Consider the following 25,660-nt stretch of genomic DNA (forward strand, 5'->3'; position numbering starts at 1 on the left):
ATGGGGACAGTCACACTCCGTGGTTTGTTGTTCCTGCCCAGTTCTTTATTGAATTGAATCCTAAATTGACCTAACAAGTTGCATAATTGAAACCTTTGGAAGTATTATCTTTCTACTAATATCCTGGAGATCTCGACAACAAAGCATTCATATACAGTAAATCCTTTTGTTGAGTGGGTTAATAGTTCAAAGACCTTCACTGGAATGAAAACTGGCAGCTTTTTGGGTCCACAGGGGAACCCGTGGTGCTCTAGAGTCAGAATGGGGAGCTGGGAGAAACTTGGCACTTATGAACCACAGTCTGTCTCAGCAAGCAGCAGGTGCAAGGCAAGATGTACCCTGTATGGAACTCCAGTCCATCGCAGGGCAGGCACACGGACACACCAGGGCTGATTTTCCCAGAAGCGAATTAATCTACAAGTATGTTTTTAGACTGTGTGAGGAAAAAGGAGCACCCGGAGGAAACCCACATAAACATGGAGGGGAACATGTGAAATCCACACAGACAACACCCCAGGTCTGGAATTGAACCCAGGGTCCCAGTACTGCAAACCACTATGCCACTGTGCTGCCCTCTGTATTGGACAATAGATGGATGGAGGGATTTCCCCATTTTTCAAGGAGAACACAGTCAGTTCAATGGAGGGACCTATGAGAGCTGAGAGCTCTCTTCAGACTATCCTCAGTGGGGCTTAGTGCACAGTGCTCTTTCATTTTATTTTCAGAATACAAGAAAAAAGTCAAATATAGATTAAAAAATAGGAAATCACATAGGAAGGGGGGAAAAGGCTACTTACATTTTTAAGATAATTATGAATATTCAATATTCTCAAACAAACAAATCCCATCATGCCCTATTGCTTTATCATTTACTTCTGCTTAAACATATTCAAGCTTCAATCAAACCTTTGTTGGTAGAAATTCCTGGACCACAATGTTTACACATACCTATTGAAAGTGTTCTGTAGCATCACAGATTTGCTGTAAGGGACATCCTAAAGGAGTAAAGGAATCTTCGCATTTTCCCACTTACAGTATGTGGGGTCTGCTTGTTTGCACCGATTTTTCCACTTTGGACGGTCTGCGGCGTCTCGGCCGGTGACTTTTGTGAGGCGCATGTTGTCTTTCAGCCGATCCAGCCAGCACGTAAATGGTCGTCCACAGGGCCAGCGGCCTTCCACATTCAATTCGAGGGCAGTCTTTGACATTGATGTGTCATTGCTGCAGAGCGCGTGTCCATACCATCCCAGGCGTGATTCCCTCATTTTCTCAGTGACTGGGGTGACTTTGAGTGTTTTTCGCACCTATTCATTCATGACATGGTCTAGTCTTGTCAAGCCGAAGGTCCATCGCAGCATCTTTATTTCCATCGTATGGAGTGCTTGTTCATGTTTCTTTGTCATTGGCCAGCATTCAGTTCCATATAGGGCCACTGGTCTGACCACTGAGCGGTAGACTTTGGACTTTGACCTGCTGCCATTTCATCCAAGCAAAGGAATACCATTTAAAATACCCATTTGAAAATTTGGGTTGATTTGAGCCAGCCAGGGAATTCCTTAGCTTGTTTATCAGGGACCTCTGGGCGGTAGCAGCACCCTTACAATGTATTTTCCCTCCAGCTGATGCTGTCAGCTATGGGTAATGAGGCTTGCAGTATGAGAGGGCAGAGCTGTTAATTAAGAAATGGTGATTCTAGATTGAAATAAAAGCAGAAAACCTTTTAAAAAATATGATGGAAAGAAGGATGATAGAGTTTGCATATTTTCAGCTAATTTTGTGTCTCCATGTGTCTCCAAAAATACACAGCAATTGCCTCTGGTATTTCCTTTATAAAAAGGAATTTTATAATCTCAGGTTTTTATCAAGCACCTTGTACATATCTAGATCAGGAAATACCCTTGTACAGTCTCCTCATTTGTGAGATACACTATTGCCACTGTTTTTTCATCTCAAACACATTCCACAAGCTTTGGTTCACTCCTGCCTTCACTAAATCATGCACAGAAATGAAAAGACAAAAAAGATGACAAGGATTTAAGGGTTTATGAAAATTTTCATGACAGCTGGCCACAGCAAAACTTGACATCACATGAGTATCACAAGAAAATAATTAATACTCCTGTTCTCCAGAAATGAGGAAAAAACATTGTTCCAAGATTGGCTGGAATTCCAGTGTCATTCCATCAACAAGTAAGTTGAGAACAGCTACTGTAAGTGATGGGAAGATGTACTGGCTCCAGTACATTTCCTGTTAGGACAAGGGGAGTGTTTGTGAAACATACTGTATTAGCAAAACAAAAAATGACATTTTTAAGATATCAGCCATTTAAATGCTAACCAAGATGCCAGGTTATCCTTTTACAATTTGTGAATTGTAAACAGTTTCAGTAAACAAATTACAGTTTGTGAATATTTTAAGAAAATTTGATTTTACACAGTAACGTCTGCCATGAAAAGTGTTGTTCATTGCAGACTAGTTAATAACAGCTGGTCAGCTTGCTCTTCATAATGAGATTAATATTAAGTTCCTGTATCCTGAACAACACTGACAGAAAGCATCTATGTATAAATGTACACACATTTATGTGTACACACATATACTTTATCTGCTTTGGACATTCTAAATAAAATACAATTTTACATCAGAGCCATAACAGAGGACCAAATCCTAAATGAAATAGAATAGTTAAATCTGCAATGAAATACTGTGACAGTCACAATTTTTATAATTTATCGTAGTGAAAACTCAAAATAATTTATACAATGAGGAAAGGCTGATTGTTTCTTAAACCTGTACAGTACGTCTAAGCCTCAGGATGCTGATAAGGTTTTACAACAAGCCACATACTGTAAATAGCAATCATTCCATTGTTAACCATTTCAACTTGTCTTCCAGTTAAGACAAAATATGCAATTACTAGTTTAACAGCAGTTGTAATTGTTGACATTTAAGCTTTACTGGAACAGTCTTGCTTTTGTTTTCTTCCAAATATGCACATCAGATACATCTAAATATTTTTGCTTATTAATCCATCGGCACAAACTATTAGTGAAAATACACTTCAACAGCCTTTTAAAAAAATATTACAATACCATCATATTTAAACAATTCCTACAAATCTTTTTTCCAAATGTGTATGTATGATAGAGCTTAATGGTCTTCAAAATGTGATTATGTTAACATTAAGTTTGACGGAGCTGAGCACAAGACATTTTTGAAGTGTTTACGTATTGTAGAAACATGAGGTATTGTACTGTATCAAGCACTGTACTGCGACAACAAATTTGAGATAATCTTTTTGAAGTGGCTTCTACAACTCATGTTGAGTACAGAATACAGCAGTTTTATTCACTCAGTAAATAGGTTCAGTTTGCACCTCAAAGAAAACGGGAGAGGGATTCATATTGAAAAAAACTAACGTCCATGGTCCTTAAAGTTCTATCATCAAATAAATGGTGATGAGTCAGATGTCAGAGTTTGAGAAGGATATTGATATCTTGATTTTAAATATAAGCACAAAATGTTACTTTGGAAAGTGTGTGTAGATTTTTTATAGGTGCTGTATATGTTTAAATAGAATGAGCCTAAGCAATTGATAATGCCATCTACAGTATAAACAGGGAAGAGGCACATCAGGACATGTCTAATCACTATTCTCATCATTATACATCAGTTATGCTAATCCAAATAAAATAATATGCATCCAAATAAATTTGTCTATACAGCCTACAAATCTGTTTTTTGCCTTAAATTAAATTGAGCAAAATTCAATGGAATTTTAAAAGATGATACTGTATTTCTTGTTCATGTTTTTGTATACTGGGATCGTTTCTTATTGCTGCTGGACACATTTAACACAAAGGGTTGTGGGAGACTGGCACAAGCTACCCAAGCATTTTGTCAAACCCAATAACCTGGCTTATTTTAAGAAATGTCTATTAGTATCTATACAAGAGGGTCCAGATGGCCTTTTTGTTACTGTCATGTCTTCTTCAGTTTACACTAAGTTCACAATATAATTTACCTTCGCAAAACAGTTATTACATTCAATTATCTTTCACCTGCATACTTATAATGGGCATCCAAAGGAAAAAAAGTATAAGCTGGCTTTTATCTCAAACCACACTTGTACAATAATCATGCAGTGGAGCGGTGGCTCTTTTGCTAAGGATCTGCGCCTGTGGCTGGAAGGTTGCCGGTTCAAATCCCGCGGCCAGCAGAGGAATCCTACTCCGTTGGGCCCCTGAGCAAGGCCCTTCACCCCAACTGCTCCAGGGGCGCTGTACAATAGCTGACCCTGCGCTCTGACCCCAAGCTTCTCTCCCTGTCTGTGTGTCTATGTCTCATGGAGAGCAAGCTGGGGAATGCGAAAAGATGAATTCCTAATGCCAGAAATTGTATAGAGCTAATAAAGTGATCTAATCTTATGACATGAATCATGCCCATCAGCAATTTCATGGGCAAAACTTGTTTTGTTTTATGACTACACATCCATGTCTTCTTCAGTTTACACTAAGTTCACAATATAATTTACCTTCGCAAAACAGTTATTACATTCAATTATCTTTCACCTGCATACTTATAATGGGCATCCAAAGGAAAAAAAAGTATAAGCTGGCTTTTATCTCAAACCACACTTGTACAATAATCATGCAGTGGAGCGGTGGCTCTTTTGCTAAGGATCCCGCGGCCAGCAGAGGAATCCTACTCCGTTGGGCCCCTGAGCAAGGCCCTTCACCCCAACTGCTCCAGGGGCGCTGTACAATAGCTGACCCTGCGCTCTGACCCCAAGCTTCTCTCCCTGTCTGTGTGTCTATGTCTCATGGAGAGCAAGCTGGGGAATGCGAAAAGATGAATTCCTAATGCCAGAAATTGTATAGAGCTAATAAAGTGATCTAATCTTAATCATCCATTCAGTAACAATATCATGAGCAGAGAACAAGAAACGTGTCACAATGCAATCTGGATAAGAAAAATGACACATTCCATCTTCTTTTACATACAAAGATAGTTTATTAAAAATAGGTTGCAAGTGAAATACAGTAGAAATGATAAACTACAGCAGTTTCAATGCTTTCCAGTAATAATCACACACCATTGAAAGAAAAGCACTGGAGAGAGCATACCACAAGGAACCCTGACATTCCTAGAAATCCAGGCACAATCACTCAGTTTGTTATCCTTACTTTTAATAAGTCTTATTTTTTCTCAATGTATTCATGTATTTAAAAAAAATTAAATACTTTTTTGTAGCACAGGGATAATTGCTTTACAGGAAGAGAGCACAGCCCAGGTTTTCTAAACACTATTTTGTCATGTTAAGATAAAGTTGCTGTGCTCACCTGGGGGACTGGGAGGTAGGGGTGACGGGTTCAGCTCCTGTACAGGCACTCCTTTCCCACAGTCCTCCACTGCATTTGTCCTACTTCTTACCTTTTAAACACCAAAAAAAATCCTGCCATTGTATTCTCAAATTAAGATTTTCCACACAGTACAAAATAAAAGTAAAACAAACCAAACAATATATATTTATATATTTACAGTCCAATCTTAAAAGATCTGCAGTTTTTTCATACAATTCTTATTAAAAAGTGATTTAACAGCTTTTCTAAGGCAGTGAATGTCTTAGCTCTCTACACGACATGTGCATGTAGCAAGACACCCACACGGTACGAGAAATTATGCTCAAGTCGCAGGATTCCAGTTCCAGAGTGAAGCTGAAGTAAAATATTTGGTTGGAATCACTAATTTTGTAGAGCATAAAAATTAAAGAATTAAAAATGAGGTCCTTCTCCTGTTTCATTTAAAACTTTCTATTTAATAGTCCTTATAGTTCTGCTGGAAATCAGGATTAAGCATTTTAACTGCAGTGCAAGATACTGAACAGGTACTGTATATCCTATACCTGAAGTACTCCTTTGCAGCAAAAAACAAGTTTTGCAACAATACAGCATTAGAACTATAAGTTGGTCAATTTTAGGATTTTAATCAGAAGAGTTTTTACAGCAAAAGACAAAAGCAGTTCAAATGTTGCACTTAGAAAGTGTCTGATTTAATCAAATAGGAAGTCCAAAAACCAAACAGCAAAAGTCACAAAAAAATCCACAAATCAAACTATTTGCCTTGTTAACTAGGTATAGTGTGACAATCCAACTTTCACCTGAACTCCGAGCAGTCTTACTGATTCAAATACAAAATACTCTGCTAATACTCAAAGCAATAAATCTTCGAAAGATTAAAGCGACAAATTTCGCAGAGTTAAAATAACCATAAAAAGTTACAGTTCAACAAATTTTACAGACACTTCCAGCATATTTAAAAAATGAAATCTGTTTATTTTTGATTTACAAAAGCCTAACATAAAAAAGTCATTAACATTTCATGAAGTCTTCTTCTCTTTGTAACCTGCCAGTAATATTTATGTATTTTGCACACATATTTGTAAGTTCTTCCAAGTGGTAAAGCAGGATGTCAACACTGTTACCTTACATGTAATTTAAAATCAACTGTTACAGCTTGGTCCTTTTTCTGGAAAATATTCACAAATAGTGAGCAAAAAAGTGTCAAACTATTGTGAATGGGGACTTCTTACTTGTACAGTATATCATTAAGACTTGAACATAAAAACAGCGAAGTACTAGTAAGACGCTGGTATCTAACAGAACCCAGGAGGAAGTGCTGTAATCCAGAGATGTCAAAAGGTTTCTTCAGCATTTTTATCACAGTAAAGGTTTTGTTCTCATCAAAACATCTTTCCAAAAGTCTTTTAATGAGCACTTTTAATTAGGCCAGAATAAAGCCTATTGAAATCTGGATCATTTTCAGCAATTTCCCGAATCCTCATTTTGCCCCATATTCTCAAACAACACTCAACATCTGTGGTCTCCCAGATGTAATGGCAGCGTTTCGCTTTTACCTGTGCCTCTGTTAGACCACTAGTCAGAGAACAGGAAAAGATGAAAGCATCCAACTACTGAAACAGACTAACTTCTCAAGCCTTTTCTGCACCACCTAGCATTACTTACTGAAACAGGATAAAAAGCAGGTTAATTTCATATGACGAAGAAATATTAATAGTGGGCAATTAAAACTTAGAATATACATCAATTTAAGTATAAGCGTGAAATTTAGGTTGTCCTAGCAAACTCGTTAGAACTACAAGAGAATGTGACAATTCCCCTCAGGATAAATGAAGGTAGGAGGATGTTTTCAGTGCAGCAAACTAACAGAAACCTGCTTGACCAATGTAAAACTGTCTGTATTAAATCTCTGTTCCAATTCTTCTTAAGGTCTCATCATAAAAATCTGACACCAAAGGGGCAAAAAAACCCAACAGGTTTTACTTACTGTTTAATCTTAACCTGTATGCACTGCTTTTCGCTTTAGTAACAGGTTAACTTAGGCAATTTATTAAAATATTGGTCTATTAAGCCCAGGAATTCAATTTGTCAGCAGAACAAAAAATCTGGAAATATGTAATGCAGCAACAGCTAAAAAATAACATTCTAAAGGTTCAACATTACTATAAGCGATTAAAAAAAATATTTTGACCATTAACCCAGAACTGTTAAAGGAAAAAAAATAGAACCCCCTTCATGTGATTTTTTGAATATAATTAAAACATTTTATACAGTGCTTTATTATATCTTTGATAGTTCTCATGGAAAGTAAGCAATATTGCCTCTTCTCCTATTGCAACAGAATACCTAAATCATATTTAACAGTCCAGTTACTTCAGAAAAAAATGCAGATAAAGGTGTTCTCTTTCCCAGCAGGATGGTGGAAGGGTTTGGGCTTGGAGGGCTTGGCTCCAGTCTTTACTTTGTGTTCAGTTCATTTTCCAGCTCCATTAGCTTCCGAGATGCTTTGACTTTGTTGGACACGTCCTGTCCCTGGGAAAATAGTCGCTGGCGTTCTTTAAAAGTCAGGCTCTCCGGGGCTTCACTGCCTACAGAATTATCTTGTTCCTGGCCACTGTAAAGCAATCATTATATCAAGAACAGATGAATACATGCATAGAAGATATGCATTTAGTTCTCTTTATATCCCATCCCACTGACAAGTGTTTGTCATGAAATGGAAGGCAAGAAAACTCACCTCTCTCTTCTCTTTGATTCATCTACATTAACTAACCATCTACTACCATTTTGGACGCAAGGCTGTTTTTCTGTCACTCCCCGAGATCTTTACGTCATTCAGGACAATCTTCCACACATATCAACTGGTCTTGGATTCATGTTTTAGAATATGGCTCATTTTTACATACTAGCAAATGAAGCAGTTTGTGTGCTTTAATACAAGTAAACCCTCTGCCAGAGATAAACATTCCCCTTTCCTTCTGTTTTAACTGGCGAAGACCAGCTAACTACTGTACCCCAACATGGCCCTGAGGCTCTTGAAAACAAAGTGTTGGCCAGTGTGCACATTGAGGCAGCTGGGTATTTAGTGTTTAACTACCAATGGCTCTGGCTGAAATGAAAGGGAACCATGGGAAACTGCATGCACTGCAATGCTTACCCTTTACCCCATTTTTCTCGTGGGTCCTTGTAAACTTCATGCGATCCTACAACCCCTGTTGCATTTCCAGTGTACGAATTATATCCTAAGTTGAAAATAAAACGAAAACATTTTGAAATGCATTGGTGCGAAGAGAACAGATATAACAAAAGCTATCCATCATGAGTTTTAAAAGCTGTTGGGTAACTATGTTGGCTAATTTAAGGTTTTTAAAACCTATAGTCTCGTCACTGTCAAAACTATAAATAGTGTGCACGTTTTTGGGGACAAACATTTCCTGAAAAACTTCCATTCATACTTAATTTAGAATAGCCAAAGATATAGATACAATATATAAAAGAATAATGTTTACAAAGCTCCATATGTTGTGACAAAAGTGAACAACCCCATTTGGAGCAGTTCTGTTCAATTCACTTTGAGGGCTGTGTAGGTCACATCCAGAGCATCTTACCTTGAGGTGGAGGTAACAAGTTGGTAACATCAAACCCAACCAAATACAACCCAAGAAACCTTATGTGCAGTCTACCTCCTTTTCTGTTCCAAAAGCACAGGCAAGGCATATTTGTAACCTGCCTGTTTCTGGACCCTGGGAAACAGGATTCTGAGTGAAACACATTTGCTTTCTACCAAGCTATTCCAATGACCCCAAAAATATAGCACTTTGAATGCAGCAACCTCTAATTTCAAAAGCTAATTCCTTTCACTTCCTCGCTTCCTGCTTTTTTATAGCTACCCAACAGCTAACAAAATCACTGAAGCCCTATGTGAAATCACAAGTGGAAGGCAACACCAAACTGAGACATGTGCTTCTCTTTTTCACATTCCTTAACCCAACATACATCAAGAACTCTGAAAACATGTTACTGTGACACCTCAATAAATAATATTAAGAACCTCCATAAAAATGAGTAAAGTCTTCAGGAAGCCTAGAATTTATGAGCTCTATAAATATAATACCAACAGCGCTGCTTACATCTTACTTCCACTTATGATTCACACCGGCTGTAATAATTAACACAAATTAATACAATTCATATTGTATTCATATGCTCACATGTCAATGAGTCTGTTAGAAGTTTTAAAAATACAAATCTGTATTCCTAAGCTATCAGACAATTTTGCAAATGTTAAGACATTTTCTGGTTTCTAAAAAGGAGCTTGAAATTTAATATGTATAGAAGGACAATACAAACTAACAGACAGTGGCAAAACAAACTCATTGAATTATGTGAGCTCACAGGAACCACTCCACTGGCAGAGGGTGTGTTTTGCCCAAGTGACACCAACTGCAATCAGCCGTAAAAGCACGAATTGTAAAACTTTTAACAATAAACAAGCATAGGACAGAAAAGGTCTGCTCAAGGCTCCACAAATGAATTGTCTGAATCAAACAAAATCAGTTTCACATTACAGCCTCCTCTAAAGAAAAGTCAATGTATTTAGTGTTTATGATTCAGACTCTCAATCATTTTGGTCTTAAAATAGAAATCAGGGGTGTTTTTAAGAAGAAACTGAATGTTGCATATACTGTAAAACAGTGTTCTAACCCAATCTGCTTTTATTTTCACGTTACAGAAGCCTTGAAACATTTGTGTTTTGCAACAATCTACTTTAAATTTGTGCCTTCTTGCCTCTGCGAGACAGTGGAATGTTCTTTCAATTTCTGTAAAGGCTGACGTTCATACTGGACCAGGTAGCATTTCAATTATCACTGGAATGCTACCAGTTCCTTGAAAGCACGAGCTGGGGGTTGTAGCACAAACCAACAGCACAAAGACATTATATAGACACAGAGCACAACCAGACACACATCCAAAGCAGAAACAAAGATGCAGTTTGTAGAGAAAAAAAGCACCAGACTGGTAAAGTCTCATATCATTTAACATAAGACTGAAGAAGCAGTCAAGAGTTTTTGTTAGTCAAAGAACCACCCTTTGGAATGGCACAGATGTACAGTCAATCTGTTGCCGTGCTTCATTTTTGCTGTGCCATCATCAACACATCTTATTAAAAATTACAAACAGCAGAATTTATGGAGCACACTATTCTACTATGGCAAGATGAAATGTTGGCAAGTTTCTGAAGACAAAAATATCACATTCATAATTATTTGATTCCCCAACTGGATTACTAGATCTAGAGCTCCTTGCTGACAAAATGCTGATGTTGTTTTACAATGTGGCATGAAAAGGGCCGGTCCTTTGACACAAGAGGAGAACTCACACAGAACAACAGGGTTGGAAGTGCAAACAGATGGATTTGAAAGGAGGAGAGCAAGGCAAAGCAGTGGCAGTAAATAGCAATGGATAGTAGGCTAGCTGTAGTCAGCTGCTTTAGCTGGGACTGTGCGTTTATCTGTGCGGGACAGCAAGGTTAGTTGTTCATACATGAGCTAGAATGCTAAATGCAGCATAGAATGTAGCAAGGTCCACAATGAGAGAAAAGGTCAATTATCAATGCAGGGTTGAAAAGTGGTCTTTCAACGCTCTGCACTCTGTAGCTATTTAATCCAGCTAGGCGAGCCAGAGCCAAACTATGCTGCATTAAAAGCACTTTTGTATGTGGCTGTTGAAGGTGTGATCTTCGCTATGCTGACCTTAAAAATGTCTACCACTTGAAAGGTTACAAAAAAATAAGAAAATGAACTCATGATTACTCATGGTAAACTTTTAATGGTTTAACATGTTTCAGTTTTATTATAGTGAATAATAAACTGTTTGAATGTTTTAACTGAAACGGTGAGCCTTGGCAGCATACTTGTTCTCTATGAACATACCGCACTTTTAAGAAAGTAAATCTGCATAAATGCTGATTGAATTGCTTGTATCTCATGTGGTTTTTAATCTCAAAGGATTGCAAATTACTTCACAAACAGCAGGTCCACTTTCTCCACCACTGAAGAGCAGGGTGACACAAGGTAACAAGCAGCACCACAAAGCAGTACATTCAGGGGAGAAATGAGAAATTGTCAACAGACAGGGGCATTGGGAAATTCTGGTCCAAGGTGAAAAATGCCATCTGCTGGTCCACAAGAACCACTTACAGCAGCAGACTGGTTTTCTTACAGATATTTTATATACTGCTGACCAGGCCTAAGCATTCATAGCTTCTGAGATCAAGAGGTGAGTTATAGAACTCTTGAAGTGTGGCTCATTATATACAATATAAACCCCAGTATCGTATTAATTGCCTCTGTATCAAGCAGGAGAGCATGTTAGACTAAGGAATGAAACAACCATATTTTCCATCTAACTGCTACTGTACTCCTATTGTGACCTGAGGCAACCAGGGAGAAAAAAAGACTGCACAACCCATAATTTACTCTAACCAACTCTATTTTTGTTAGAAAATACCATAAACCCAAAAGAAAAGAGAATCACAAAAACTTTATCTACTATAAGTACAACAAAAATCAAAACTCCAAAAGAACTAATCTTTGCAATGCAGTCTAAGAAGACCAGGTCCCCCTACTGAATTGGCCTCCAGTAGTTCAAAGCTGGCACCATAAATGCAACTTAACTAGCTAAGCTATGTGTCATAACTCAGGCCACTGTTACAGTCAAGACAGTATTTCACCTTGCTGTCTCCTGATTGTATGGCTTGGCTTGCACTGTGGGCAACTTTTATCACACTAGGAGAACTTTCTTTTACAACTCCAAGTTTTGGCATTTATCAATACCAGTTTAGAAAAGCACCCACAATCAGCTGACAAGTTTTAAAAGGAAGTTTGTAAACTAAATTTTTATAGTTTCATGTTTGCACTAGTCTCCTGGACTTTTAGTTCCATAGTTTTCTGTGCACCTCTTAAGAGTTACACTTTAACTCTTAATTTGTAAGCTGATACTCTTCCTCTACATAAGCTTCGATTCTCAATCGGGGAGGGGACACTAATGCTTGAACATGATCTAGTTTTTGTGAAGCTTTAGTTCCAAACTGTTTCAGACTTTTATTAATCCTTCTGGTCATTTTCTTTATTTGCATCAACCATGTATTGTTCCTCTTTCAGACCTTTCAACAGCCACTTACAAAGAAAATGCTTCCTCGATCAGATCTTTTCCCCTTTTGCCAAGTAAGAACTGAAGGCTGAGGAGTTTGCCCTCAGCAACAATGTGAAACTAGAAGCTCTATCTTTTACCCTTCACCCAGCATGACAGGCGGGCGCGATCCCCAAAGCAAAAATCAAACAAACATGAATGAGTCAAAACCAACAGTACTTTGATTTGGAGTGCAGATGATTTTATGTTATCGATTGCTTTTACTCAAAAGTGATGACTGAAAGAAGGGTCATTGGTAAGGACAGAGGAAAATTGGTGGACAGAGAATCAAACTCGGGACCTGATTGCTAATTTAATTTAAAGACCAAAAATAAAACAAAAAAAAGACACCACAAAACAAACAAAACAAAATAAAATCAAGGTGAAATCACAAATTGATTGGCGATACTAAAAGAATCTACTAGATTGAGAGAGAGAGGGAGGGGGAAGGAGGACGACAAACATCTCCCTCCAATAAAGAACACAGACAACGGACACACAAAAATAGTAGGTAAAAATGGTTTTTAAATGAACCAGAACAAGCGAGTTGCATCTGGTCCCCTCTCTTCTCTCTGTCTCTACCTTTCGAGTTGCCTGGTGGGATGAAGCTGGGTTTGGCGGGAGGGGGAGGGGGTGGGCCTGCCTTGGGCACAGTACTGTTGGCATTGGCTGCGGGCAGCTGGAATGAGCTCGACAGAAAGATCCCATCAGAGACCGGGCGGGGCGGGCGGGCAGATGGCGGCTGCTGCTGGTGCTTGGGCGCGGGAGGGAGGTCGCCATAAGACTTCCGGGTGGCGGAGAACTTAACCTGACCTGCTAGGCCTGCGTCCTCCTCCTCGTCATCAGTGTATGAGACAAACTTGGCAGTGTACAACGCGTCAGGGGAGATGACCTGGGTTTTGAGGTAAGAGGTGTTTCTCTGAGGCGGGGGTGGAGGAGCGTTAGTGGCAGGGGGCGGGGGAGGGGGGAGCTCGTAGTCCCGGGGGAGGGGAGGTCTGTACAGACCAGGCTCGTCAGGCGTCAGCAGCTTTCGCTCAGCTTCCTCGTGCTGCCGGCGCCTCTCGGCCTCCAGGCGTGTGTAGTACTCCTCTTCCTGTCTCCTCTGGGGAGGAAGGGGGAGAGCCGGTTAGCACCTCACTGTCAACCTGGACTGTGGCGAATGCCGCGGAGCGTTTTTACCTGTCACACAACTCACTTGTAGCTGGCTTGTGTGATCTGGAGTTTACTGTGAGGTGAAAATCTGGGTTCTCATGTTTTTTTAATAGGTAAAAAAATCCACTGCGGGAATGTGAAAGATTGTTTCTTGAATAAAACATTATAAAAAAATCTGCTGCTGCATGAGGGCCATAGTTTGACTATTTTAGCAGAAGGGAGCGAGTAATTATATACGAAGACTGAAAAGAGAATGTGGCTGCTTTGTCTTTCTCCACCATTGCTGCTGTAATGTGCAAAATCGCATGGGATGACTATAGTGTGTGATGTGTTAGTCATTTTAAATTAAAACTTTGATGGTTTTCTATTGGAATAAATGTGAGCTAGCAAATGTAAGATTGGTCTTACACTATATAATACATGCACATTCTTGTGTTTCATGTACAATGAGCAGTAGAAATGGTCTGTGATATTATGGCTCTCTCAAACCGCAGCGAGGGACAGCAGAACAAAGCAATGCCTGGTGAGATGATGATGATGATTTCCCAGCACACAGCATTCTTTCAATCTATCGAAAACAGGTTACTCCATGCTTGAAGGGACCAAAATAAAAAGAAAAACTTTTATAACCACATGCCATTTATAATGCATAAAAGTCAGGGTTTTGAAATGCCAGTGGCCTGACAGGCACCCACAGAAAACAGCTTTTACATTTTTATGATCCAGCATGTTATAATGGAAAATGAGGGATCATATTTAAAGCAAATTCAGGCAACATTAAAATAATATGTACTGAAGGAAGTGAAGGACATTTGACTGGCTTGAACAAATACTATAGGTGAATAAAATATAATTTCAATTATTTAAATTAAGTTCTGTTATGGTAAAATAACAATTGAAAGCACTGCAATCAGGCCACTGCTAACTTCAGACCCTGAGGTAACATCATAAAATTAAGCAATAACCTCAGCATGTACGGTACCTATGGTAAAATTATACTAAAAAGTGGGTTAATCATCCCAGCCTCCATGAAAAAAAAACCTTACAACAATTCAACAAATGACATTTTTGCATTGTATAAATTTATGATGCATTTGCACAGCATCACAGCACACAGTTTGTTTTCTTCTTTTGCTCTCTAAAGTTTGAAATAAAAATAATTAAAATACACAGTTTGGCCACAAATGTTGAATTCTAATCAATGTTTGTTAAAAAAAGGACTGTCTTCTTGACATGCTTGGTAAATGTACACATTTATATGAAATGTATTTCGTTTATATGAAAATATTTATATGAAATATGAAAATATTTTATGAGAATTATCTTAATGCAACCATCCATGGTTTTAAAAAGAATACTGAAGGCTTCAAGGTCTCTTACAAATGAAGGTAAATAAGAATCACTTCAGAATTTGGTACAAATATTTTTTTTTGTTGAGACTAAATAGCCTTCAGATACTGTATACCTGAAACTAAATTGTCAAATATAGATTTTTTTCAAATATAACCTTTATAGTTAAACATTAGAAAGACTTTTTTAGTAAGTGGGGCGTTTTAAAAAGGACTGGTAAAACTGATGGTCCTTGTAGGTACACTACAATTAAATCCAGAAATGAATGGCTCTACAGGCTTTGCTGTAATTGCAGTTTGAAGTTTAAATGCCTGTCATGAAGAAATCACTGTAATTATAACAAAACAAAAATCAGGAGGTCTCCAGTAGCACTGGAATGCACTTTCAGAGACAACAAAAATCTATTTTTATCTTCTGATAAAAATGCCTAGATTTTTTATATTGACATACTGTATCGCTTTCTAAAAAAAAAGCAGATGCACCAATTAAATCAATGTCTATAAAGGCTTAGAAAGGGTAAAAACGCTACAATGCACAAACATGTAGAGTAGTGGATAACTGCACCATTGCTCATACATAACCATAACTGGCCACATTTAGGCTTGACTGTATTATTTCAATCTGGCTTGTTTAATTTAAAGCAACTTCTCTTCTGAAGAAACATTCATATAAACAACTTTGTGTTGGCTTTAGTCAATACTATTGATGATCATGTGATACAATATAATCTCTATGTAAGGTTTTCCTCAGCCTTAAAAAAAAGGCTTGTAAGCAAGGAAAGGATATTTCAATTTTACTAGTTAGTTGTTCTGTAAATACAGTACTGTGGATGCTACCAGAACCCAGCTCTGTACTTTAATCACAGAAGCTTTACATTTGGTATGGTCACAAGGACAGAACATGCTTCTATATAAACTTGAAAGAATTAGAAAAAGGGAAAATTATGCTCTTAAATCAGATGGGCGTCTACTGAAACCACCTTGGTTTCAGTAAACATCCACGGACGCAAACATTTGTCTCTGACGATAGCTGCAATGCCTTCTTCTAAAACGTTATGCTGCATCTGGGTAGTTGCTGACAGGCATAAATTTTCTTTCATTATTGCATGGCTGCTCCCCGCAAAACGCACAACTGCACCTTTTCCTCGGCCTCTCGTCGAGCCCTCTCCTCCTCTCTCCAGCGCCGCTCTTCCTCCTGCTTGGCCCGGTCCTCTGCCTCCCTCTTTCGGATCTCCTCCAGCTGCTGCTTTCGCCGGCGCTCCTCATCCTGCAACTGAGAGGCGAAGCGGAGCCTTCAGCCCTTCGGCAAGCCCTCCACGGGTCCCTTCAGCGTTCAGAAACAGTTATCACACCACCGCTCACTTGTGCCACTTTGAGAAGGAAAAACTCTGACTGGCTGTATGTTAGCATGCCATGTTTTTAAAGATTGGAAGATTACGGCAAAGCTGACCTGGCTGACAGCTATTAGGTTTTGAAACAATTCCAACTTAACCACTGTTAGGAAATTTATGAAAAGTACATAAAAACTCTACACGAGTTATACAAAATTGTGCTGGCACCTTTCCACTCATAATACCAGTATCTTAAAACTCAATTTTAAGAACTGCTTTTAACCTGCAACCACACAACACACAGTACATACTTCTCTGAAACTATACCATAGTCTCCTGAGATATAAATACCAGCCTAAAGCCAGTCATATTGTACAACACGACTATACTGTATACTATATACTGTATACAGACGTTTTACACAGACTTCTGTTTTATCACTCACAGACCATATTCCCCGCTTTTCTGTGGTTTCATGACAAAACTGTTTGCATTTTTGAGTAATATAATATAATAATAATTGGCTTAATAAATGTAATATATTAATTCTTCCTATTGCAAATTGAACAACAAATCCAAGAATATATCTGGTGTTAAGTCATGTAAAAGTCTAACATCTTTCTCGGGTGAAAGATAGACATCTTTCCAAAACCATACTTTACAAGCCAGCCAGATTTGTTCGTACTGTGGTCTGGCAGCATTCTGTCACAGCACAAACAGAGCTTAAATTTCAGTTTTGTGGGCAGGAGGTATTTATTTTAGCCCTGTGTTCCAGTTAACTGGGATGTGATGTTGGTGAGGAAGGACTTTTCTGCTGTGGAACTGCATCATCTGTGGAGATATGATAAGGTCATGGTCTTGACTTGTGTCAAAAACAACTTTTTGGCCTGGAACCCAGACATGAAAAGCAGAGGTATTTTAAGTGCTATGGCACTAAAGTGCAGGACAATGATCTAAAGCACAAGGCCAAAGCTACACTGGTGTGGTTAAGAATAAGAAAGTGAATTTCTTTGATTGGCCTGGTGAAAGTGCTCACTTGAATTCTATTGAGAATGTGTTTTCAAAATTGAAAACTGCTGTCTGAAAGCTATCCCCAAGCTACCCAAGAATGCTCTCTTGGTTATTGCTGCACGAACCCCATATTCGCTACAGTGCAAAGTGGAGCAAAACAGACTGGCTGTGACAAATTCGCCAACAGTTTGATAAGTTTGATTGCCTGTTTGATAGAGCAGTGTTTGCGCAAAAATGATGAAGCAAAGAGTTTGAAAACTTACCGTTACCACAAGGAATGGGAGCATGATTATTTTTTTGTACTTTCACATTCAAATCTGCAATGCTAGCGTTTATGCGAAAAAAAGGTAATATAGAACAACATTTCAAAACTGCACACAAAACGTATGAGGTGGACTTTCCCGCTAAAAGAAAGCTAAGGAAAGGAAAAGTAGAAAAATATAAATCTCAACTAGCAGCAGTCGGTTTTCACGAGGCTTGATACAAGAGGGAAAGCAGCAATCATCGCATCGTTCCGTGTGAGCCATGTCCTGGCTAAACACAAAAAGTCATTCAGGGATCGAGAAGTAATAAAAGCGTTTGTTGAGGCTGCTGACTTGCTGTTTGGAGATTTCATAAACAAACATTTTTGGCTAGGTTCAGACAGCTGTTGCCTGAAATCAAAGTTTTTCAAGTCATCAAAACATGGTGAATAGGACCAATTAGAGGATGACCAGTGGCTTCTGGATTTAGCATTCCTCACAGACTTGACTGAACTGCTAAATGAGCTGAATGTTGAGCTGCAGGGACAAAATAAAAAAGTAATCGACATGATCAACAGTGTTAACACGTTCAAAAGAAAATTACAAGCGTTCTCAGGTAAGCTTCTCAGTGCCAATGCTCACATTAAGGTAGGATATTCTTTTTTCTAAAATGGGGAACATTACTAGTTCACTGTAGCACGAGTCACTCGCTTTTATTTGCTATCATTTTAGTGATGGGTATCGTTATTGTACTAATGTGCCCACAGTCTGTTGTTCCTACTGTATATCAGAGCTTCAAATTCACACTGGTAGATCGCGCTGGTACTCAATTAACTGATGAGATCAAAGTGGTGCAGTGTTATCTCAGCTCCACTGATGAGCTGAGATTTACTGTACAGTAGCTTTACACAGGCAGAAAATGGTTTTGTACTTCAAAGATTAGCATTATTGATTCCAAACTGCACTACACCATAGATAGAAGCACTGAAGTCTGATTCCAGTACATTAGGAGGGGACTCAAACTCATTTTCCGCAGGGCTTTGTCTCTTCTGGTTTTTGTTACAAGCTAAATAATTACTTACACAACCTAATTATCCCATAAATCATACATATATAGCATTTTCCTGATTTTGTATAGCTGACTGCACAAGACATTCACTTTATTAAAGGTACACTTACTTATAAATCACCTCAGACTCTTGACTAGAAGTCAGTCAGTTATGTAATTAATAAAACATAGACCAACAATGTAACTGAGAACACTGTGCCCTCCACAAAATGAGGGTGAGACTAATGGTACTGTATATGACATCATTTTACCATACATGTTTACTTATATGTGTACCATAACCACATACTGACTTTGGTGCCTAACATAGTACTTTCATTTTAACAACTTACTACACCTAAATTAAATACAATATTTTTAAAACAAAACTTGAATACAGTGTGAAAAATAACTATTTACTAAGCACATGTTTAATATCAAAATGATGTAATATTGTCTCATTACATCTTATGAGCCTTTAGTACATTTAAGACATGCATTCAAAAACAGGCAAATAAATCAGAATGCCTCTGAATCACTTATAATCAGTATTAGGTATGCTGCAGTACTTTCTTAAAACAGAGGTATCTAGTCCTGGTGTTGGAGGGCTAAATCATATAAACAAGCTCATTATTAGCTTAAATAGTGCATATTGCACAATTCATCAGGTGCTTTAAAAAAATCTAGCAATTGTATCACAGTGTATTGTAGTTTTTTACAGTGTGTGGTAGTGGTTTTTGAAAGTGGAGTGACAGTACTGATAAGCATTCTGCATGTGACTTCCCACAGGAAGGTACACTGCCTCTAAAGGGGAAATTGAAAGGTACACAGTGAGACACCTGTCTTCTAAGAAATATTTTGCACCATCTTGTAGCCCAAAGAGCTTTTATTTCAGCAATCTATGATAAAGGTATAAAGTTAGCTGACTGAAGTGATGTTACACCCTACAGTATCTAGGGTAGTGATTATCAATGTACAGAATCATCTCCACAGTGAGAATTTAGAAAGTTTGATTGAATTGGAAATTAATTCAACTTCAGTTAAGTAGGGATATTATAGATTAAAAGAATTCAGAGTGAAAAACGACTACTATTCTATTAGCAATACTCTATACTTAAGTGTGGCACGAATACATATAGAAAAAGGCCTTTTAGGTTTTATTTGCTCTTCATAGTTGTTTTTCAGAGAATGGCTTTTTTTCGCCTTGTCAGAATGTTTCAAGATCTTAACATTTTGATTTTACAACTTCAACCATGATGAGCTTTACAAGCCTACAATAAAAACAAAAGTTTTGGAAAACTGCAGTTAAGAAACTTTAGATTTGGCTGTTAAGAACACAGATGGACATGCAAATGATAACATGCAAGAATGTGGCAATGCAGAAGTGAGGAGGAATGCAGTGACCCTTATGGTGAAGTTGTAAAAATCAGGACTTGTAGCCTCCAATATTGATATCAATGCAGAAGAACCATAATCTGCTTCCAGGAAAGTTTTACTCATGCAAACGTGTCAGACCTACAGACTCTTAATGGGGTCAACATACAAGCCAAGCATAAATCCCAAACTATAAATAAATAAAATACATTCACTTAATTTCTATGCACTCTTTGTCTCATGCTTTATCTATTCATTTAAACTCCATTTCAACTTTTCATCTCTCAAAGTGACCTCTGAGCAGGTAAAACATATGAGCAGTGGCACTGTGGTCTAAAAAAACATATCAGTCTCTTTCAGCTTCCATCTTTACGAACCCACAGGGGGACAAAGTTGCTTACTAACAGCTCATATTAGGGCTGGGATGATGTATCAATGCACTGGGTTATAGGAACAGCATGACAAAAAACAGATCTATTTTCCATTAATAGGTATCACAATAGCATTCTAGACCAATAAAAAAGTGGCATTTTGCCTCTTACGTTTCTGTGGGAGATCCTTGATTAGCATAAGGACCTCTTGTTCTACAAGTAATAAACCGTGAGCCATAACATACACAGGTAATCTCACAAGGAAAAGTGTATTGGTAATAACTGTTTAAGAAGGAAGGAAACAAATAAGTTTGTATAGAGTGTTGTATTTCTATAAGCATTGAACAATAACAGATATATAATTTTGTGTTTATGTTGGATCACCGTTAGATATCAGCAATTTTCTTTCAATGTTATTCATATTTTTGACATCTGAATATGTTTGAATATGTATAACAAAACTGCAAGCCACTATCATTAAGTGCACATTTGTTGAAATAAATGGACCATATCATCCCTAATTTTCCCTTCTTATTTTTACATTTTAAAATAAATTTAATTAAAAATTGTGTGCTGTACCAGAGTTGCATTAATTAATTGCACGTGTGAAGGAAGAAGCCAGAACACACCCTTACTCCATGTCGTTAATTTTAATTCCAGGGGCTCATTTTCAGCACTTATTTATGATAAGGGATGTTAGCACTAACTGCTTTATTTTGGTAACAGTTATAACTGCAGTATAATAATCTGTCACTATATTCCACAATTAATTTTCATAAAATGTTTATTTGTTTGCCAGGCAGCCAGTCGTATCACAGATAGATAAACCTGCCAATGTAAATTCAGAATCATGGCTGAGTGGCAGAAACAGCTAATGCACACCAGTAGATCAGGAACACTATCCTTTTACAGATGCTTTGACACCATTTTCTTCGTTGTGCTCAACTGTATGCCTTTAATATACAATATGATACAACACAACTCCTTTTTTAACAAATCCCAGTCACAGTAACTGTGGCAATAATGCCCAAGTTACCTTATTTCACTTTGTGGACAGCAACAAGTAATTGGTTTGCATTGGCATTAAACTCTGTGCTATGAGAATGAAAGCTTATGCTTGAAATAATCCTACCTTAAAACAGTAATTCTAAAACAAAGTCCTAATGGTATACAATTATAGCAACAGTAAAAGTATTAAAATAAAATTCTAAAATAGCAGTATTTTGAGTCTTAACCTTTTGTGAGAATATTACTTCTTTTAGTACTACTTCTCTTCTTCTAGTACTACTTACTACTTTTACATGGTCTTGAGATGGATAAAGAAATGCTTAACTTATATACATATATATAAAATGTCTTTAGTTATCATCCACAATTTGAACTATTCTCTTTAGCTTCATGGAAAAAAACCTCCAATGCACCCTCTCAACTTCTGTCCTGTCAACACTGTTGATACGTTTTGTGATGCGGACAAATTTCCACAGGGGAGTAGACTCTGGATGCCAAACACTTCCATCAGATCTTTTAGGAGACACAAACAGTCTGCCAAAGTACTACTACAGAAACTACTGCTGAAGACTACTGAAACTAATTTTACTATTAAATACTCCCATGTTGATCTTTGCTAAAAGTAGAGTTTCTGTCTTTCTTCTGTATTGAAGCTACACTACTTTGGCAAGACAAGAAATAAGCTTGAATGTATCTGCAATAACAGAACTAGACGTAATTCTTGAACAAAAATGCGTATAAAAAGCTTATATAACAAAATAGGTAATGCTGAAGAAACCAAGAGATTCGAGCCTGAAGTATGCGTTTGTCAAGCTAAGCTTTATTGTATGCATACAAGGAGCAACGCATATGGCTCTACACAGCTTATATATACTTTTCTCTACACCCCCCCCTCCTGTCTTTGAGGTACTTTATCAAGAAACTCAAGGACTCAGAGAGCAATTAAAACATTCCTTCCTTATCAGGGAGCTTGGTATAGAAGATGGGAGTTAAGTACAGAAAGGTAGAAGCATCTGCGCTAAAGCAAGCGTGAAGGTTAGAGTTAAGCATGTGGATTCAGCAGGAGTTCACAGCTTCTACCACTATATAGGTACAGAGTAACATGCATATTCTGCTAGGGACTCCATCAATGCCAAACTAGTAAAAGCAAGTTTTTAGAATAATAGACAGATCAGACACTGTAGGACTGTGTCCTACACATCTACACAATAGAACACCACACTAAAGAAATCACTAACTGTCCTCTCAATATATTTATTCTTCACTTTTTTATTAAACTGGGTCACAGATGGGTCTTTCAAAAAGCAAAGTGACAGTTTATTTGGATTGTTTAGAGCAGCCAACAATAATAACCACTACAAGCCCACAAAAAACACTTTGTGGTAAACGGAGACTTCCTTCCATACTGTGAGATCACCCAGAAAGAGTCTGCGGCTTCCTGGAAAAAAAACTCCCAAAGAACATTTCAATGAGGGATGATAGTCAAAGGAATCACAGGCAGGAGAAACACTGGATAACTGCATGAGAACAGTAACACAGTTATGATACAAACATGCAGAAGGAAAAGTCACATTAACTCTGTTCATAGCTTCTACGTTTGGAGAGGGTCCTTTCCATGCAGGAGTGCTCCGGCTTTCAATGCACTGTGAAAGCTGCTGCTTTGATTTCACTGCTTTACACAGATCTGACTACCAGAATGTTCACCAATTATGGTGCAACAATACACGTTGATAGATATTAGGGAATGCTCTCTTGACTTTCTGGAAGACAGAAGTCATTAATTACTACCATATTCTCTTCAAGTCAACTGTAATTGAAAAAATTGCTTCATGGAAATGATGACAAGGACCATTAAAGAGCATTGCAACTCAAAATTGAAGGGCTTATCAAGACATGAATCTCCACTATAATTCACATTTATTCAAAAACTGATTTTAACACATGTCTTGAGGACGTCTGAAATGCATCTGCACTTTATGCTTCAAAAGAGGAAGACATTTTGCTGCAGCAGTGGGTCAGGTGCAGGAAAGGGTCGCACAGAACCTTATAAGAACTCAGTTTTCCCAAGTTGATTTCACCGTGGCTGCTGTGAAACTTGAAGTGCAGCTTTTGGCCTTAGTTACTGCACCCTGAGACAAGATCACGGGTCACCAAGGCAAGATGAAATGAGTGACAGAAGGGAAACAGGTGGCATTTCAGCACAAAGAAGAAAAGTGTAAAGAACATACCAAGTCTAGAACAGAGATTGCTGGAACAGCAGTCTGCTGCAGGAAGGGAAGAAATGAAAAGAAAAGAATAAAAGTGGATAAAAGTGAAACATTGCTTCGGTTTGAGTCAGTGATGTGGTGCCAAGAACATTCCTCACAAGCATGGGATTCATTAGCAGCAACGCCCAACTTCCCCTCAGCAAACACTCAGGATGAAACTGAAGTAATGCATGAGGTTTTAGAAGGTATTTCCACCTCATTCCAGAGCCCCCACTTGTAGCAAAAACAATATTTTTCCTTCAAACATCCAGAGGCTGTGACCTTTTAAAAAATGCTTCAGACTCTCCTTGTTCAAAGCCCAAAAACTGTGCACTGAAAAGGTTACTTTTATTTTACAAAATCTGTGTATTAGCACACAGTTTAAGAAAAATGTATTTGACAAAAAAAATAATGATATCTTTACCTGCTGTTTTGGTAAAGAGGAGCACAGAATGTTCATATTCTAAATTATCATTCTAAAGTGTAATTTTACAAGGAAATATACCGTAGATACTAAGCAGCCTCAGGCATTTATTCAGTAATGGTGAACGATGCTGCTAGAGAAGCTATTAGCTGAAAAAAAGACCAGAAAGAAAATAATGAGAAATGAGCTGTAGAGGAAGAAATAAAACATTTCTGAGAATCAAGATGTACTGCACCTGAATTGGGAGAAAGCACAAACATCTATTCACCTCATGAGAGCAGCATTGGAAGCTTGTGCAAGGTTTTGTTTCAAAATAGGTCCATATCTCACAAATTCTGTGTTGGGTAATTGGCTATTTACATCCTTGTAAGACATACCTGAAGGCTTCTTTAAACCAATGAAATTAGAACAAAAATTACATTTATAGTTGTGTATGGTCAAGAAAAAAGGCTGTAGAACTATGTAACCAATTTTGCTGGATCTTTTTGATGAATTTAAGGATTCTGGGACTCACCCTAGAATCCTACTGTACGTCTTAGTCTTCCTTATGTCTTCCCAATAAGAAAATCTAACTTTAATCTACAGCCTACACTGCATGATTAGTACAGCAGTTACACCTATTACTTTTTGTCATGCTAATTAACTCCATTTAGCACTGCTGTCCAATTTAGAGCAGCAAATCCTTACTCACTCTGACAATAGACTGCACTACCCCAGGAGAGGGATGAGAAAAAAACACTTTGCCCAAGACACATGTCTTTATAAACACTGAGTGAAACACCAGCCGCTCTGCTCTTTCTGCCAGAGGACAGGCCCATAAGGCTTGTTGGTGTCCTGCCAGTGAATGGAATCACCAGTACATGATCCAAACATCCTTGCTGCCAGCTTAATTCCACCTGGCCCAAGATGTACACTGCCACCTGGAGCAGCTGGACAGGCAGTTCAAACACCCGAGTCCTTTCCTAATCCTACAAAACAAATCACCTCTTTGCATGATGTCATTACTATCTGAGCACCCAGGAACCACATTTTCCTTTATTAGTTATATTTAGAGGGTAATTTTTCAAATGGCATAACAATATCGTAGTCCTGTGTCATATTCACATGGCATCGCGGAAATCATTCAATCACTGTGAACTCCCACTAGGTTATATCTAACCTATATCTCTTTGAAAGTAGTGTAAAAATCCACTGGCATATTTCACTGACTTTCCACAATGATTCCTAATCAATTCTTACACTCTTAAATTATCATTCCCCTTGCCCAATTTATAATTTTCAATGCTGCTATTACTGTCTTAATTGCATTCCCTCCTTTCTTCTCAAAATCCTCTTTTGGTTCTAAGCCCAGTGTTCCCACCTTCCAGTCTCTCTGCATTATCTTCTCCACCCACCCCTTAACCTTCTGCCTTATCCACATTCATAAATAATGTTACAAATAAATAATTCCATGTTCCTCTGGTCAATTAGTCAGCCTTCACTGCCAATTCCTCTACTTCTCCTTTTTTTTTGCTTCTTACTCTAACATTGGTCTCCAAACTGGCCACTGCCA

General features: G+C 38.0%; 1 protein-coding gene across 12 annotated transcripts in view; it reads right to left on the reverse strand.

The window, feature by feature from the left end:
• Window positions 1-4,994: 4,994 nt before the first annotated feature.
• Window positions 4,995-25,660, reverse strand: part of afdna (afadin, adherens junction formation factor a) — a 174,858-nt gene continuing 154,192 nt past the window's right edge. For 7 of the 12 annotated variants that reach the window (XM_088929639.1, XM_088929631.1, XM_088929622.1 and 4 more), the window contains 4 exons: window positions 16,192-16,326; window positions 13,135-13,654; window positions 8,519-8,603; window positions 4,995-7,975 (listed from right to left, as the gene is read on the reverse strand). In XM_088929639.1, coding sequence (XP_088785765.1) covers window positions 7,819-7,975; window positions 8,519-8,603; window positions 13,135-13,654; window positions 16,192-16,326 — 897 coding nt within the window. In that variant the 3' untranslated portion in view covers window positions 4,995-7,818. The remainder of the gene's footprint in view (window positions 7,976-8,518; window positions 8,604-13,134; window positions 13,655-16,191; window positions 16,327-25,660) is intronic. The other 5 variants (XM_088929681.1, XM_088929673.1, XM_088929665.1 and 2 more) reach the window with 4 other exon arrangements.

This window comes from Atractosteus spatula, chromosome 2 (genome assembly GCF_055471065.1).
Source record: "Atractosteus spatula isolate fAtrSpa1 chromosome 2, fAtrSpa1.hap1, whole genome shotgun sequence".
NCBI classification, from domain to species: domain Eukaryota; kingdom Metazoa; phylum Chordata; class Actinopteri; order Semionotiformes; family Lepisosteidae; genus Atractosteus; species Atractosteus spatula.